The sequence below is a fragment of the Astatotilapia calliptera genome, chromosome 22 (assembly GCF_964374335.1).
Source record: "Astatotilapia calliptera chromosome 22, fAstCal68.1, whole genome shotgun sequence".
In the NCBI taxonomy this organism is placed as follows: Eukaryota; Metazoa; Chordata; class Actinopteri; order Cichliformes; family Cichlidae; genus Astatotilapia; species Astatotilapia calliptera.
In genome coordinates this window covers 27,576,197-27,593,011 of record NC_137442.1, presented here as the reverse complement: position 1 = coordinate 27,593,011, position 16,815 = coordinate 27,576,197, and the positions used below count along the sequence as shown (strand labels likewise).

At 40.2% G+C, this 16,815-nt stretch overlaps 1 protein-coding gene across 1 annotated transcript in view; it reads left to right on the top strand.

Annotated features, from left to right (window-relative positions):
* The window catches only part of oprd1a (opioid receptor, delta 1a), a 30,978-nt gene continuing 14,163 nt past the window's right edge, over positions 1-16,815 (top strand). Inside the window, exon 1 of the mRNA XM_026156587.2 lies at positions 1-1,362. Within this exon, the coding sequence (XP_026012372.2) occupies positions 1,112-1,362 (251 nt within the window). The 5' untranslated portion in view covers positions 1-1,111. The remainder of the gene's footprint in view (positions 1,363-16,815) is intronic.

The following is a 16,815-nucleotide window of genomic DNA, read 5'->3' as shown; positions in this document are numbered from 1 at the left end:
AAACCTTGTGGGAGGGCGAGAGCCAATCACAGCTGTCAGGGAGCAATAGGCAGGGTACACCAGGGGCAGGTCACGCATCTATCACAAGGCCAATAGGCAACCTTTCACACCTGCAGTCAATTTAGAATCACCAACTAATGTAACCCACGCATCTCTCTGGACTGTAAGTAGAAGTCAGATTGGCCAAAGAGAACTCACACAGGCGCAGGGATTCAAACCCAGGACCTTCATGTTGGGTTTGAGTCACTTGGTTAGCCCAGTGAATGGATGGATGCCTCTTTTTAATTTTAGTATCATTTTACAATGTAAAAAGCAGGGGATTTGAAAGTTGATCTCTAATTTTTATCTGTACCATGTTTCCGAAGGCATAATTTATTCCTCCCGCTGCCTCAGCAGAGCAGCAAACATCAGGACAAGGACAGTTCCCACCCTGGCTTTTATGGCGTTATTTTTGTTTTTTTACGTGCGCTCAAATTTTTTTTTTTACGTGCGCTCAAAATAGTGGCACAAAAATAACGCCATACCTGTAGGTGGACACATCAACCTTGCTAACTTTAGCGTGTGTTTATGTCTTCTATAATGGCTTTACTGAAAGTGCGGTTAAAAGGCAGTTTCAGTATCATTAACGTGCCCTGTTCCCAGTTTACTCGAGATAAGTGGAATTTGATTGAATCTGTTTCCTTTTCTGCGCAACTTTAAGGTTTTATTTCTGTTTAAAAGAAGGAAACCCCAAACCTTGCATTCCCGTTTATTCCAGTGTGATTTCATATAAATGAGCAGGTTTGACGTCGACGCACGGGTATTAGAGAGCTGCCGGGCTGTGAGGTGGGGGTCTCCGAGAGTATAAGAGGTGTACACACAGCTAGAGCGCACAGATGCAGCTGCCCGCTTCCGGGGGGGCACTTACTCTTCGTCCGTTTGGATAGAAAACTCTTACTCAGAGGCTCTAATCTGCACGTTTTTTGGAAACTCTCCTGCTCGCCTTTTCCACTTCTTCCCTCCAGTCTGACTAGTTCTTTTTCCTCCTGTGTCAGTTTAAATCTTTGCCTTTCTTCTCACTGTTGCGCGGTTAAGTTTTCATCACCGAGGACAGAGTGGGCAGCACTGCAGCATGGAGCCTTACACGGTCCCCGGAGCTCAGCTCTCCCTGTCCGACCTTTACTCCGTCATCCCCTTCAATGTCACCCTCCCGGCTGATGAGAGCGACTTAATGAGCGACAGGCTACAGAACTACACCGAGCAGCAGAATCCGGCGAGGAGCGCCGGGGGTATAATCATAGCCATATCCATCACGGCGCTCTACTCCGTTATTTGCGTGGTGGGACTTCTCGGCAACGTCCTTGTCATGTACGGAGTGGTCAGGTAAACACTATCATGCTTTATTAGCACAGTTACTTTAATGAGTTTGTGGCTGTTGATGAGAGCAACAAAACCCACTTTATGCCTAATGCAAAGCTTCATTTGGGGGTTTCAGGCCCCAAATACGCGCTGATTTCAAATCAAATTCAATTCAATTCAAATGTGTTGCTTTAAGTTTTCTTCAGTTATCTCAAGAGCTTTTCTAAATACAAATAAAATTTATGTTTTCTGAGGAAAATGCACACGAATTAACTAAAAAATCCCAATCAGACCCTTGTAGGATACACGTGATGTATATACCGGAAAGTTGCTTGCTAATTACCCATCGATTGCTCCTTTCCTGCACTTTTTTAGTGTCTGTGTCTGTGTTGAGCCACAAGTGTGTACTTGCACTGCACCTGCATTTGTAGGTGAAATATGCGCATGCCAAACAAGTGATTTAAGATTCCCTGCATAAACCATGAGATTGGTCTTTTATTATTTCTGCATGAAGCAACAACATGCACCAGTTTCATACTAAAGATGGTTGTTATGACTGACTCAGCCTTGCCTCAGGGAGAGAGGGCTACTCAAATAGTCTTCATGAGCTCAAACTGATCTGTGGACCTTCAGCTGCACGCTCCTCTTCACTGAGTGTGATGGAGCAGAGTAGAAATGGAAATCCTGCAGCTAGAAGGACCGACGGAGACAGCATTTGGTCTCTTTATATAACTGTAGGTTATATGCCCTAGTTTTAAGATTATTATTGTAATAATAATAATAATAATAATAATAATCCATCCATCCATTCGCTTCCGCTTATCCTTTTCAGGGTCCCGGGGGGCGCTGGAGCCTGTCCCAGCTGTCAGGGTGAGAGGCAGGGTACACCCTGGACAGGTCGCCAGTCTGTCGCAGGGCCAACACACAGGGACAGAGAACCATTCGCACTCACATTCATTCGAATGAATAATAATAATAATGATAATAATAATAATAATAATAATTATTATTATTATTATTATTATTATTATTATCATTCCATTAGTGGGTGTTGACAGCATTATTGTCAGTCCAAGGTCTGACTCTAAAAAAAAAAAGAAATAAACCCTGTACGCACTTATTTCCCTGAAAAGCCTCCCAGCCCTAACCTGCATGATGAGGAAAAAATATAAACAAATAAATAGACAAGAAAAAAGAGCTTATATTGCTTGCTTCTTATCCTCATTTATACCTCCTAATCTCAGATATTCTCTTTATCCCCAATATCAGCCAAAGTATTAATCACGACTCTTGGCTGGAAAATTGAAGAAGCAGGTAAAATTAATTTAGGAGGCACCAGCTTTGGGGTAAAGCAGCTGTAAAAATGTGACAAGATCAGCAAAAAATAATGCAGTTATATATCTATCTATATCCTAGCTATATCCTAGCTGCTGGTCATATTTCAGCCTATGGAGGGAACAGTAGAAGACAGCAGCAGGGGGAATCCAAACAGAGAAATAACAGAAAATCTGGAATGTATGCTGTGGCAATCAAAACTGATCCATACTCAGAGCTCTGAGGTATTTCCATTCAGGTGTTGGCATGAAAAGATTGGGAAAAATAAGCCACCTAAACACAAAGGGGAGCAAGGGAGGAAGGAGGGAGACAAAAAGGGGATGTCTGAGGAGTCAGCAAAGTCAGTGAGTCACACTGTGAAGCGATTTACTTTACAATGACGTCACATATTTCAGACAGCACCCACACCTCCATGAGACGGGAAGCTCGAGCACAGTAACCCAGTGAGAATGTATCATCTCCTGTGGAACATCTGTAAGCTCTGAAAGTAATGATCTTATTAACAAAATCTTAGAGTTGCCTTCAAATGAAAAGTTTGGCATTCTGTAATAGCTGTACTATGGATTTATGAGCTCATTAATACACGAAATAACAAAATGCTTTAGGTGAATTTGTTTTGTAGTGCCTTCGTGTTTGCAAAAACTGGAGGCATGAATAGCAAAAAAGCAGGGGAGTCTCCAGAACTATAATATTTGACAGATTACATTTTCCTTTTTTCTTTTTTAAAGCTGCATTTTAAAGCACTGTTTTTATCAACACGATGTTCGGGTAAAGAACCCACGACTTCTAAATTTATCTCACTCTTCTTACATTTTCAAAAAAAAAAAACCCCAAAAAAGATCCACAAAATACGGTTAAACAATCTTGAAGAAAACAGTAAAGGGACCTTGTGTAAGTCCATCCACTGGAGGGCAGATTGCAGCCTGATCGTCCCTGGTCAAAATATCATCTTTGTGCACTTCTACTTGATAGACAATCAATGCGTGCTTTTCCTCATTGTTTTGTGGAACAAATACATTTTGTGTAATTTCCATTTGACATAAATTGGCTGCAATTCAACCAACATTTTAATTAAAAAAATACAGCATTAATAATATGGCAGTTATGTCCTTTAATTTTTCTTTCAGGAATTCTGTTCGTAAGAGGCTAACATCCTGATTGATTTAAGACTGCTGACTGTGTTAAGAATAACTGCACACACTGCCTTAATGCCACCTGTACTACAAATAATAACTGGATGTTAAGCCACAGGAGAATTTTCCTAAAAAATTCAGAAATTTAGAAAAAGTAGGATTTCTTCATAATGTTAGGCTTGAATCCCATCTGTTTTATAGAACAACAGTAATGGAGCGATTTAGAGAGTAAAAACTGTTATAACTGACAGTACTGTTTTATTATTATCGAAGGTGTATTGGAGTAGATTTTGTGTTGTATATATTTTGCTGTATTTTCCGAATGTAGGGCCAGTGCGTTTATATAGCTGAAAACTGTGTATTTTTATATCCAAAATTGCAAAGGTGTGGACCCAGGAATCAGGACAATGCAGAATTGAAGTAAACATTTGAGGAACTCTAATTTGATAACATCCATCCATCCTCTTCCGATTATCCAATTGAGGGTTGCAGGGGGCTGGAGCCTATCCCAGCTACCACAGAGTGAGAGGTGGGATACTTCCTGGACAATTTGTTGCAGGGCAGTTCGACTATATGAAAGGTTTTTAATGTCATGTTAATGTTAATGTCATTTTATTGTCTTTTCTCAAAAATTCTAAGTTTTCGCCTCAAAATACTAATAATACTAGCTATAAATTCAGAATTCCACTTTTAATTTATAATACTGTATAATGATTTTCTTTTTGCCATCTCAGATAAATGAAAAAGAGCTTAATTGATATTTATTTATTTAATAGTGATGAACTCTGATGGAACAACCAAATATCACAGCAGTGTTTATTGGACATGCTGGTTTAAGTTGCAGTACCAGCAGAGGGCGATATTTTATTACAAGACAACATGAATATGGTTAAAGAGACATTCCGAACACATTTACATGTAAATACATATTAGCCAAGAAGCTTCATTGTTTCTGGCATAGAAGGAGTCTGCAATGTACTTTATACCTTCCTTGGTCACTAGCCAAGTGTTGGCTTTAATTACATTATCTCCCCCTACTGGTAATACAACTTAAGCATGCGTGTCTATTTCACGGTTAAGAAGATGCAAGGGGTGAGATCCACATGGTGAACCAGTGTGTCCATTACACTCAATGCTGTGATAATTGAAGATGGGCACAGTGACTGTTTCGGAGGAATGCATTGTTTTCATGATCCATGCAGAAAGTTACAGCCAAGTTCAACAGTTATATTGTCATCACTGTTAAAGTGACTTGGTGGTGCAGTACAGTGTTACTACAGCATTTCGTGTGACGTTTCAGCATAATACCTGAAAGTCCCTGGTCCCAGACTAGAAAGAGACACAACTTCCTTTGGGGTTGTGTCAGGGGCTGTGAGAACCTCTTATGAATAAGTAAACAGTAGCCTCTGTTCCTTCTGTAGCAGTATTGCAATGAAATATTTGAGAATTTTCTGCCATACATGGGGTGAGATCGATGCAGGCTGAACAGAATGGCAAACAGTACTGGGGGTGTTTTGCCAAGGGGTGACCTGCATGCATGGATGAATAAATCAATAACTAGAACTAGTTTATTTACTGCCACGTGTCAGCTTTGATAATAATAAACCAAAAGCCCATTTGAAAGCATCCATCTATTTTTTTTTTAATATAATGAATTTTGAATTTGTGCCTCCACTTAGGTCCTTCGATAGAAACACACACACGCAAACATGCTCCACATTTATAGCAGAGTCTCCCTGGATGCTAGCGTCATTGTGGATGTCACACCGGTCTGACGTGACCTGACAGCCTGTTTTCTGATGGAGAGCATGACGCAGACGCAAACACACGCTTCAAGCGATAGTCCATTCAGTTACACAGGGCAGGATCCTTTTATCTTCCACAGGTTTTCCACCTTCTTGCTGCTGCACTGTTTAGATAAGAACCAGTTCAGTGCTCATGCAATATACTGTCAAGTGGGCTAAATTTGAAATCAGATCGATATGCAGGTAATGGAAGCTGGGCTCAGTTTGTGTGAAAATAGACTCTTACTGAGCTTCTTCTTGTGGATTATTGTTCAATCTCTACTGAGACAGTAGGTTTTGAAAACATTTACAATTTATGTTTTGGACGTTCTGTAATGGGAATATTTTGTAATGACAAAATTTAAAGTTAATTACTGGGGTTTGAAATTTGCTTGGAAATATTGTAGCTCGTTGCCAGTAGGAACATGACTGTGTGTGTCTGAGAGATGGCAGTCAGTCTGTTCATTTCCTGGGCTGAGTCAACATGGCGACTGCATCCCATGGCTTGTCTTCCATCTCACACAGCAGGGATTGATGTCAGTGTGCGCTTGTGTTTGTGTCCATGTGTACCCTTCAGGGGAGAGTCGAAGCTGACTTTTGTGTCAAAACTGAAAGGACTGATGTAGTCACAAAATGTATTGTAACTTTAAGCTGCACTGAGATGAAAGATAAGGAATTATCTAAATGCAAATCTTAAATCTCTGTAGCTCAGTGTATCAAGAAGCACTTCAAACTGCTGATGGTCATGTAGTAGTGTGGAGGAGATTTTCTTTGCACACTTTAGGTCCATTGGTAGTAGCTGAGGATCAGCACAGCATTGCCGCACCAGCCTGTGCTAATAATTGTCATGATGTGTGTGGAGTTTGGAGCCAAAATGCAGACTAGAAAAACAGATTGGAATAAATGAAAATGAGCCCTTATTCAGGTGAGCCAGCAAATCCAGATGACAGAGGGAAACTGAAAGCAAACCAAAAGAGAATACACAGCAGGACCAAACAGTATGACTCAACAAAGCACAGTGGGAGACAGAAACAATATACACATGCATAGGATAACGAGAGGATGGGCAGCAGGTGGGAAAACAGCTGACAACAATCAAGGGAGACTAGACACGAGAAGCAAACACAGGATGAAGATAAAATAAAACAGGAAGTACCAAACTATGCCAAATTATGGAATCGCAAACAGGGACAATGATGACTTGACAAGGAACAGGGAACACAGGGAAGGGCTGATAACTGAAATAAGGGAACTAATACAAGCCAACGAAAGTCAAGAAAATAAACCAGGTAATCATGATAGTAAGAACAGCGAACAAAGCACACATTATCACTGCCAGATAAAACTTGAAATACTAAATATGAAAGAGAGCGCAACCAAGGCAAAGCATAGTATTAGATCAAACTTAAAATGTGAAACAGAGCAGACAGAAATGAAAGGTCCCAAAGAGAAAATCCTGAGGTAAAACCCAGGATCATTGAAAGAACAGTGTACCAGTCTTGTAATGGCTGCCTTAAACACATGGTCCCTTTTCCCTTTTACATATAGAAATTATGTAAAAAAAAAAAAAAGTAAGCTTTTAATTCCAAGATTTATCTTTAAGGACAAAATTTTAAAAACCTTAAAGATGAGACAGAAGCAGAGATGTTTAGCTGTAATAGACCATATTTTCTTGCATCATAATAAACTTAACTAGTATGTTAGATAAATGGATTACCAATTACTCATTATTTGTATCTATCCAAGCATAAATACACGAGCAGTTATTTTGGGCCATAAGATTGAATAATAATAATAATGGATTGGATTTATATAGCACTTTTCAAGGCACCCAAAGCGCTTTACAATGCCACTATTCATTCACTCTGACATGAACGGGTGCCTAATGAGGAACATACAAGCATAATCATTTTATTACTTCTTTAATAATTATGAGCCCAAATCCAGAGTTTGTGTTGTTCATAAAATAATGTTTAACCCTTGGTGTTTTAATAATAATCTTCTCAGCAACTTGCGGCACATATGGTTTGATTGTTACTATACAACTGGGTGCCATATTTCATGTTTTTGTACTTGGACAAAATGACGATACAATAATATATAGATGAATAATTAAAGCTTTAATAACAATAAAATAAAAATGTCCCAAGTAGTGCTACCAGTGTTAATCTCGTTAAAATGACATAACTGCATTAACACAAATCTCCGTTAGCGAGTTGGCGTGCGCGGGCCTGCACGGGGTCAACGTGTTAGCGCGGTTAGCTCGTTAGCGCGGTTAGCTCTTTAACACGTTAGCGCCATCCAGCCCCATGCACGCTACCTTGCTAACAAAGATTTGCCGCGTTAATGCGCTTATGGCGTTTCGTCATTTTAACGAGATTAACGCTGACAGCACTAGTCCCAAGTTTGAGGTCTGAGCTGTGATGGAGCTCAAATCTCAACTTTTGGACAGCTACTGAGTATCAGATCCTTTCACTATAAAACTCTCACAGTATGTAAAGCCTCACCTGTCTGAGGTGAAGAAAAGTGCAGACAGAGAGTTAAGGTTTGGTTCTGATAGGTCTTGTCGCTCCGATATAATGAAAACCACATCTGTGGGTTGCAATTTACTTGCTTTCAGAAATCTCACAGACTCCGCTTTAGGTAAATTTAAAATAAACCTTTAGTGTTTTTTTTTAAATAATCTCACAGGAAAGCGAGTAGAACTCAGTAGACAGCAAACATCATTTCCTGGAATGACAAATTTTTTTTTTTTTTTTTGCCTGTCTCGTTTGGCTCTTTTGCCATCAGAATTGTTGTCTAAAGGCAAAAAAAGATGCCCAACTAATTTACTTTACCAAATTGACCATCCCAGCCTTGCCGTAATGGTCCATTTGATTCACCTTTTATTGTTTATTTTATTTTCACTTGCTGAATACGGGACAGACTTGACTGGGGGAAAGAAGGGGAGAAAGAAAGAGGGAAAGAAACAGCTGAGAAGAGGGACGGGGGAGAAGGGCAAAAGACAAAAACCAACAGAACGGGCAGAAAAAAAAAGAGAAGAAAAAATGCATATATCGATCACCTGGATCACCTGCTGAGAAAGAAAAAAGAAAACAAGCAGAAGAGAACAAGAGTAATAGAATAAACAACATCACAATGATATATGGGAATATGACAGTAAATACTAAATATTAAACATTATTGTGCAGCACATAAGATCAACAGAACACAGTGTGCTTTGAGGTAGGAGCCAAAAAGGGTGTAGTTTGTGGGTGTGATCACCCGTGTGTACACCTGTGAGCATGGACGCGCTTGTTTTTTTTAAAAGGTTCCTTCATGTAATGATCTGCTAGAGGGTGTGGGGGGGCCACAGCCCCGTCCTCCAGGGCATGAAGCAGGTATGGAGGAGATCAAAACTCCAGACATCCAGAGGCCCCCAGAACACAAGAGACCAAGGAAGACCAACAGAGGGGCAGCCGCGCCACTGTCCCAGAAAGAGCTGAGGAGAGTCCCAGATGAGGGCTCACTCAGCAGCCGCGGAGCAGAAGCCAGGGGGAGTTGCAGTGACGCGCCCGTGAGCTCCGCCGGCAGCCAGCCGTGCCTGAGTGACCGAGCCCCAGGCCGAGAGGCCGGGGGCACCCCACCTCCGAAGTGGCCCGAGCGAGCCCCAGGCTCCAGGCCCCGATAAGCGGCCGCCAAGGAGTGAGCCGGTGTGTACCTGGACGCCCATCCCCAGACACAAAGAACCACCAACGCACCGATGTCTGAGGGAGTCCGCCACTGGCAGGGGAAGTGGTGGTAGGGGGAGATAGGCCTCCAAACCTTGGAGGGCCTGAGATGTCCCCAGAGAGGTGGCGCCTGATACCCAAGCTGACATATAGACACAGACATACAGGCACACACAGATACAAACATCCATTCCCACCCTCATGCTCTCAATTTTTTTTATTAACCTCCTCCACAGCTCTTTTCTCCCCCAGCAATTTAAGAACATAAACTGTGTCTTTTGCATTTACTTTAGGGGAAATATCTACATTTCTAGTTCATAAGCTGTCAGTATCAAAAATGGATGTGCTCCTCAGAACATCAGTAATATGATCTTTCCTTTTTCGCAATTCTTGTTCATCCTCCCAGGCTTTCAGTATTATCTGCATCATTATTTTATAGCAGCGTGGGTAACGTTATCCTAATCTTCTAATATTTTCATTAGTCTGCTTACTCATATATGATTCTCAAATTCTTAATTTATCATCACACAGATGTGTCTCCATGTACATGATTTGTGTTGTGGACAGAGGGGGTTTTCACCTGCCCCATATGCAGTGTTGGGAAGGTTAGTTTTAAAATGTATTCCATTACAGAATACATGCCCCAAAATGTATTCTGTAACGTATTCCATTACGTTATTCAATGAGAGTAACATATTCTGAATACTTTGGATTACTTAATATATTATCATGCTGTTTACAACTACGTGAATGTACTATTGCTGTGTGATTTATTACTGTTACTGAAGGTTCGCGGCTCCGAACCCGTAGTAAAGGGACCTCTGACTAATACGGCGGGTTCCGTGTCGGGCTTGTAGCTGAAAAATAGCTTTACTTTGTTGTGTGGGTCAACTTTACTTGCGAGAGACAGAGAGAGGCGTTGAAAGACTGCTCCAACGGAACTTATTGTTTCGGAGGAAAACACGAACACAGTGTACAGTCGAGTCTTAATAGCTTACTTACAACTGGGCTCGTCAGGCACTCTTTTTGGCTGCAGTGGTTATTATTATATTTACATGCTTCCAGCTCCCGTTTTTGCTCGATGACAACTCGTACTTTTCCTTTTTCTCCCCTCCCTCACTCACAGACACATAACGAGTATGGCAGTCCATTCTCCGTGCAACACGGACTACACTGCCTATGATGCTACATTCTTTAGAGCTATACCTGTAGCATTCTGCCTATTAGCTTAGCACAACAACAACAAAAAGGCGCTCTCTCACCCAGGAAACACGCAGAGAGAGAGCATCACCCTGTAACCATGGCAACCGTAACGCTGCCGCCTGGAACAACAGAACGTAGCTGTCAAGCAAAACCCAAACAGTCCTGATCCGCCACAATATGAAACAGGGAAGTACCGCCGTGTAATCCATTTATTTCAACAAAGTAACTGTATTCTAAATACCACCTTTTTAAACGGTAACTGTAACGGAATACAGTTACTCATATTTTGTATTTTAAATACGTAACGGTGGTACATGTATTCCGTTACTCCCCAACACTGCCCATATGGGCTCCCACGCAGTCTTTATTAAATATCCTGACTGTGGGTCAGCAGAACCAAATGACAAGCGTCAGTGTTAATGTTGACTGGTTGACAAGTGGGTCAGAATAAAGGCTGAGAGCACCAGGAATGGGAGAAGTGTAAAAAACACCTCAAAGAAAATACTTCAGCTCTTTGGGTGCTTTGACTTTGCTCTTCTCTGCGACTGGCTGATGGACTGGCAAGAGTAGCCCACATACCGGTTGTGCACTGCTTCCATCTGGCAATGGAGCGCACTGGAAATGAAAGTTTTTATAACAGTGTGCAGGGTGCAGCAAGCACAAGCAGCAGACTTTGAAGAGCAGATAAAATTAATTGCTTAATATTTATTCCATCTCTGTGGTAACCCTTGAGCTGGTGACTCCTTAGGCAGCCCACTAGTTGGCCTAAAACAAAAAAGCTTTTCCTGAGTGCACTACTGCACTGCTGAACAATGCAAACCAGAGGGGCTCAAGAAGTGGGCATCCTCAATACTAAATAAAAAAGTAGGTGTATGCAGAATATTTACTTTTACCCTGTGGTAGAACACAAACAGTGACAACAGTGTGCTATAACGCAAATGGTAATAAACAATCTTATGTTTTCCTTTAAGAATTTTCTAAGCATTTCTTGTAATTTAATTACAAGCATTTCTTCTAATTAAATTAAATGCTTAATTTAATTTTAGCATTTAATTTAATTAAATGCTTAAATTAAGCATTTAGTTTAAGCATAATTTCTTAGTTTAATTTAAGCAAATTAACTAAGAAATTATGGTACTATAATTTCTTAGTTCTGTTGTGCTTTCAGTTGACATCATTCATATGATTTAGGTTGTACCTTGGTACGATGTGAAGGTGGTTCACATCGTACCAAGGTGCACTGCCATTGTGACTTATGCTGCAGGCCTAACCAGCACTGGAGCAGGTTCTGTTCCAAATTAAAGAGGTATGGGATGTACTAAACAACCAGTCCTCCACAAAATACAGGGAGTGCAGAATTATTAGGCAAGTTGTATTTTTGAGGAATAATTGTATTATTGAACAACAACCATGTTCTCAATGAACCCAAAAAACTCATTAATATCAAAGCTGAATGTTTTTGGAAGTAGTTTTTAGTTGGTTTTTAGTTTTAGCTATTTTAGGGGGATTTCTGTGTGTGCAGGTGACTATTACTGTGCATAATTATTAGGCAACTTAACAAAAAACAAATATATACCCATTACAATTATTTATTTTTACCAGTGAAACCAATATAACATCTCCACATTCACAAATATACATTTCTGACATTCAAAAACAAAACAAAAACAAATCAGCGACCAATATAGCCACCTTTCTTTGCAAGGACTCTCAAAAGCCTGCCATCCATGGATTCTGTCAGTGTTTTGATCTGTTCACCATCAACATTGCGTGCAGCAGCAACCACAGCCTCCCAGACACTGTTCAGAGAGGTGTACTGTTTTCCCTCCTTGTAAATCTCACATTTGATGATGGACCACAGGTTCTCAATGGGGTTCAGATCAGGTGAACAAGGTGGCCATGTCATTAGTTTTTCTTCTTTTATACCCTTTCTTGCCAGCCACGCTGTGGAGTACTTGGACGCGTGTGATGGAGCATTGTCCTGCATGAAAATCATGTTTTTCTTGAAGGATGCAGACTTCTTCCTGTACCACTGCTTGAAGAAGGTGTCTTCCACAAACTAGCAGTAGGACTGGGAGTTGAGCTTGACTCCATCCTCAACCTGAAAAGGCCCCACAAGCTCATCTTTGATGATACCAGCCCAAACCAGTACTCCACCTCCACCTTGCTGGCGTCTGAGTCGGACTGGAGCTCTCTGCCCTTTACCAATCCAGCCACGGGCCCATCCATCTGGCCCATCAAGACTCACTCTCATTTCATCAGTCCATAAAACCTTAGAAAAACCAGTATTGAGATATTTCTTGGCCCAGTCTTGACGTTTCAGCTTGTGTGTCTTGTTCACTGGTGGTCGTCTTTCAGCCTTTCTTACCTTGGCCATGTCTCTGAGTATTGCACACCTTGTGCTTTTGGGCACTCCAGTGATGTTGCAGCTCTGAAATATGGCCAAACTGGTGGCAAGTGGCATCTTGGCAGCTGCACGCTCGACTTTTCTCAGTTCATGGGCAGTTATTTTGCACCTTGGTTTTTCCACACGCTTCTTGCGACCCTGTTGACTATTTTGAATGAAACGCTTGATTGTTCGATGATCACGCTTCAGAAGCTTTGCAGTTTTGAGACTGCTGCATCCCTCTGCAAGATATCTCACTATTTTTGACTTTTCTGAGCCTGTCAAGTCCTTCTTTTGACCCATTTTGCCAAAGGAAAGGACGTTGCCTAATAATTATGCACACCTGATATAGGGTGTTGATGTCATTAGACCACACCCCTTCTCATTACAGCGATGCACATCACCTAATATGCTTAATTGGTAGTAGGCTTTCGAGCCTATATAGCTTGGAGTAAGACAACATGCATGAAGAGGATGATGTGGACAAACTACTCATTTGCCTAATAATTCTGCACTCCCTGTAGTGTCAACATCCCTGGAAGATTGCCAGGATATCAGTACACAGATAGTACAAGGCTCCACAGTTTTTTACTGGCTAGTAAGTCTTTGTCATCCCCTGATGTACATCAGTAAGGAATATAGAAAATAGTACTGTACTCCTTAATTTTCTTTTTTTCTTATTTTTCTGTTAGCTGGCCACAACTACAATTTTAGTGTTCTATGCATCACAATACAGTGCAGAAACAAGTAGTAAATACAAAGTAAACACAACGTTTTTAAGGGTTTTATTTATTTTTTTTAAAAAGAAAACTATCCGAATCAACTTGGCCCTAAAGTAATAAAAAGTAATTGTCCTTCCACCTTGTTAAATCATGAATTAAATGTGATTAACCACATCTTTTATTAAAGCTGAGCTCAATTTCACTACCCACACCAAGGCCTGATTATTGCCAAAGCTGTTGAATAAAAAATTACTTGAACAGCACCTGTGAAATAGGCTAAAAGAAATCAAATAGCAACACACCGTGCCTTCGTGAAATCGCTCACTCTGCTGCAAGCAGACCTACCCATGCTTGTGACTGTTCAGATGCTGCCAGTCCCACCAATTTCATATGAATACGCTTGTACCCAGATTGGGAATCCCTGGGTTGACTTTTCAACTTAATTACAACCTTCATATGCCACTTAGCCTGATTGCTGATATTAAGATAAATGAAGGCAGATTAAGTAAATATATCCAGGGTATGTTGAAACTGAGTCATAGTATAGGCACCTGTACAGGTACATGCTTGTAGGGATGTCATCATCATACATTTCTAAGCATGAGAAAAAAAATGATATATGCAGGCAAAAATGGTATAAAGATCTTAAAAAAGTGAAAAAAAGAAATTAGAAGCCCAAGAAATCATGATAATTATTTCATAACATGTCTTTCTTTAATGGTTAAAAGTATAAGGCTGTGTGCAATGGATTCTTCATGATCCAAAAAAAAAGATATTTAATTTTTATCAGTGTCTGACTCTGTGTTTCTACATCCTTCCTGGTTTGTTGGGATTTATATAATTCTGAGCTGTCAATATTTGATTAAGGGATCTAGGTAAGCTAAGGGATCACTTGTTGGGATCACTGGTGTGCTGACAAGGTGAACAAGCAGAAATTACCTTCAGAGCCCAGGAAACAGGATGGATAGCATTACTAAGACACTCTCAGTGTGCATCATCGTTTGCTTAGAAGTGAAGGTCAGGGACCCCCGCTGCAGCCCACTGCTCTGAGACTTCTTTTTTCATTCTGTGTTTCATTACTGTTGAAGAGGAAATGATTGGATAGCTGTGACAGCCACTTAGCATGATGCCCGTGGTTTTAACCCAAAACAAGCAAACAAACAAAAATGTGATTAAACTACAGGAACAAGATTTTCCGCCTGTCACCTTTATATGCTGAAAGCTGACTGTGACTGAACCTCAGGACCACTTGTATTAGTGCCTATCAGAAAAATACTTCTGCATAACAACCTGTCAGTGTCTGGTGTAAAATTTATGTTGAATGTCAATGTGTCTTTTGCTTGTTGCCTGCTGAGAGCATGCATACTGTGCAGTCCAAACCAAAGCAATAATACTAAAACAGAGCCTTCCATGCAGGCGCTTTTCCCTTCTTCGTGACATTTTGTTTTTTGATTTCTTACAATCCAGCCAAGCTAGTGCATACTAGCATGGATCTGACACAGCTTGGCAGTGGCTATACCTCAGGAGCTACAGCAGGGCATCTCTTAATCAGAAGGTTGTTCTGACCAGGTGTTTCAATCCCTGGTTGCTCTAGTCTGCATGCCAAATATCCTTGGGTCAACTAACCCCAAGTTGTTCTCTGACCGCATCCATCGGAGTAGGAATGTGTGTGTGAATGCTAGATAAAAAGCACTTAAGTATAGATGAGCTGCTTGTATGAACGAGTGAATGAGGCTTGTTGTATTACATGGTTTGAGGGACTAAAATGTCAGCGAAATAGTCTACAGCCAAAACCTGATTTATATACTCAAATTTGAACAATCCTACTACCGTGTCATTTCCACTATTTCCACTATTATGTCATATCAGAGTGGGTGTTATATCACTGAGAATCCCCTACAAGTTGCAAGTACAAGCGTCTGTACTTCTTTAAGGTTCCTTGAAGATGTATCACTTCTCATCCGAGAAGCTTCTTCAGTTCTTCTGAGAGCAATTGGCAAAGTCTACGGATAAGTGTTTGGTTGACTCTTCATGGCCAAAGAAAAAGAAAAAGAAAGAGAAAGAGGGATGATAAAGGCAGGAATGAGGAAGGAGAATTAAATTGGTGCAGCAGGAAAAAAAATAGATGACAAGGTGCAGTTATATCATTTTAGAAAGTTTGCAGAATGATTAGACATTCAGGGAAGAAGAATGCTGTAGCTCTAACTGGTGGTACCTCACAGCTAACTGTTTTTTCAGGCACTCCCACAGTGTTCAATATGTCTCTGATGTGTGCAAAGTCATTTGGATGCATTATATTTCTGGCCTTTCCATTCCACCATTGTCCTTTTGAAATTCAAAACTAACTCTATCATAAGTTTGACTTTTCTGTGTTGCTGCACTGAATTACTGTAGGTAATTTCTGCAAAATCTTCTGTGTGCTACTGCTAGTTATTCAGTCTCTGCATAGCCTCCTGAATGATTAACATTTCATATTTGATGGCAATTTTCCCTCCATAATTAGTAAGAGGTGTAAAAGATAAGATAGCCACTTGCATGGAACAAAAAAACTAGCAGCTTCTTTGACATGGAACACAAGAATTAAATGCAGCCTCTAATTAATTACACCAGTAGTTTTCCTTTTATGAATTATGATAAAGCCCGTTGCTCTTATAAATAATTACTAATTTGTTAATGGTCTGTGTCAGTTTTACCTTCAGCTGAAAAAAAGAAACAGATTGAAATGAAACATTGATGTCATTTAGAGACTAAAGCTGATGCTGAGAGTGAATAATAGAGCAGCTGTTGAGACGTTTTGACAGCATTTGTAATTATAAATTCCTGATTAAGCCGACATTCGCTTTAGACTAATTTATTACTTTAAGAAATCTTTTCTATCAGACTACAGAGTTCTTTCATTAATATACTTGTAGTGGAAAAACTCCCAAAGATGATTTAACTCTTAAGGCCTGACCTAATTTGACACGCTGCAACTGTTCTACAACTTAAAAAAATGACATGGCCTAATTATGATTTATCTCATAATAATCTAGAACCAGTTAATGAAAAAAAAAATGAAATGCCGGCATTAAAGTAGATTTTTTTTTGTATCAAAGTGATTCAGTCATGGTTGTTAGTGTATCTAAAAGGACACAGAAAAAAGATCTATTGATTCAATAGAATTAGATTTTAAAATATAAACGACTGTGATTGAGTTATTGGATA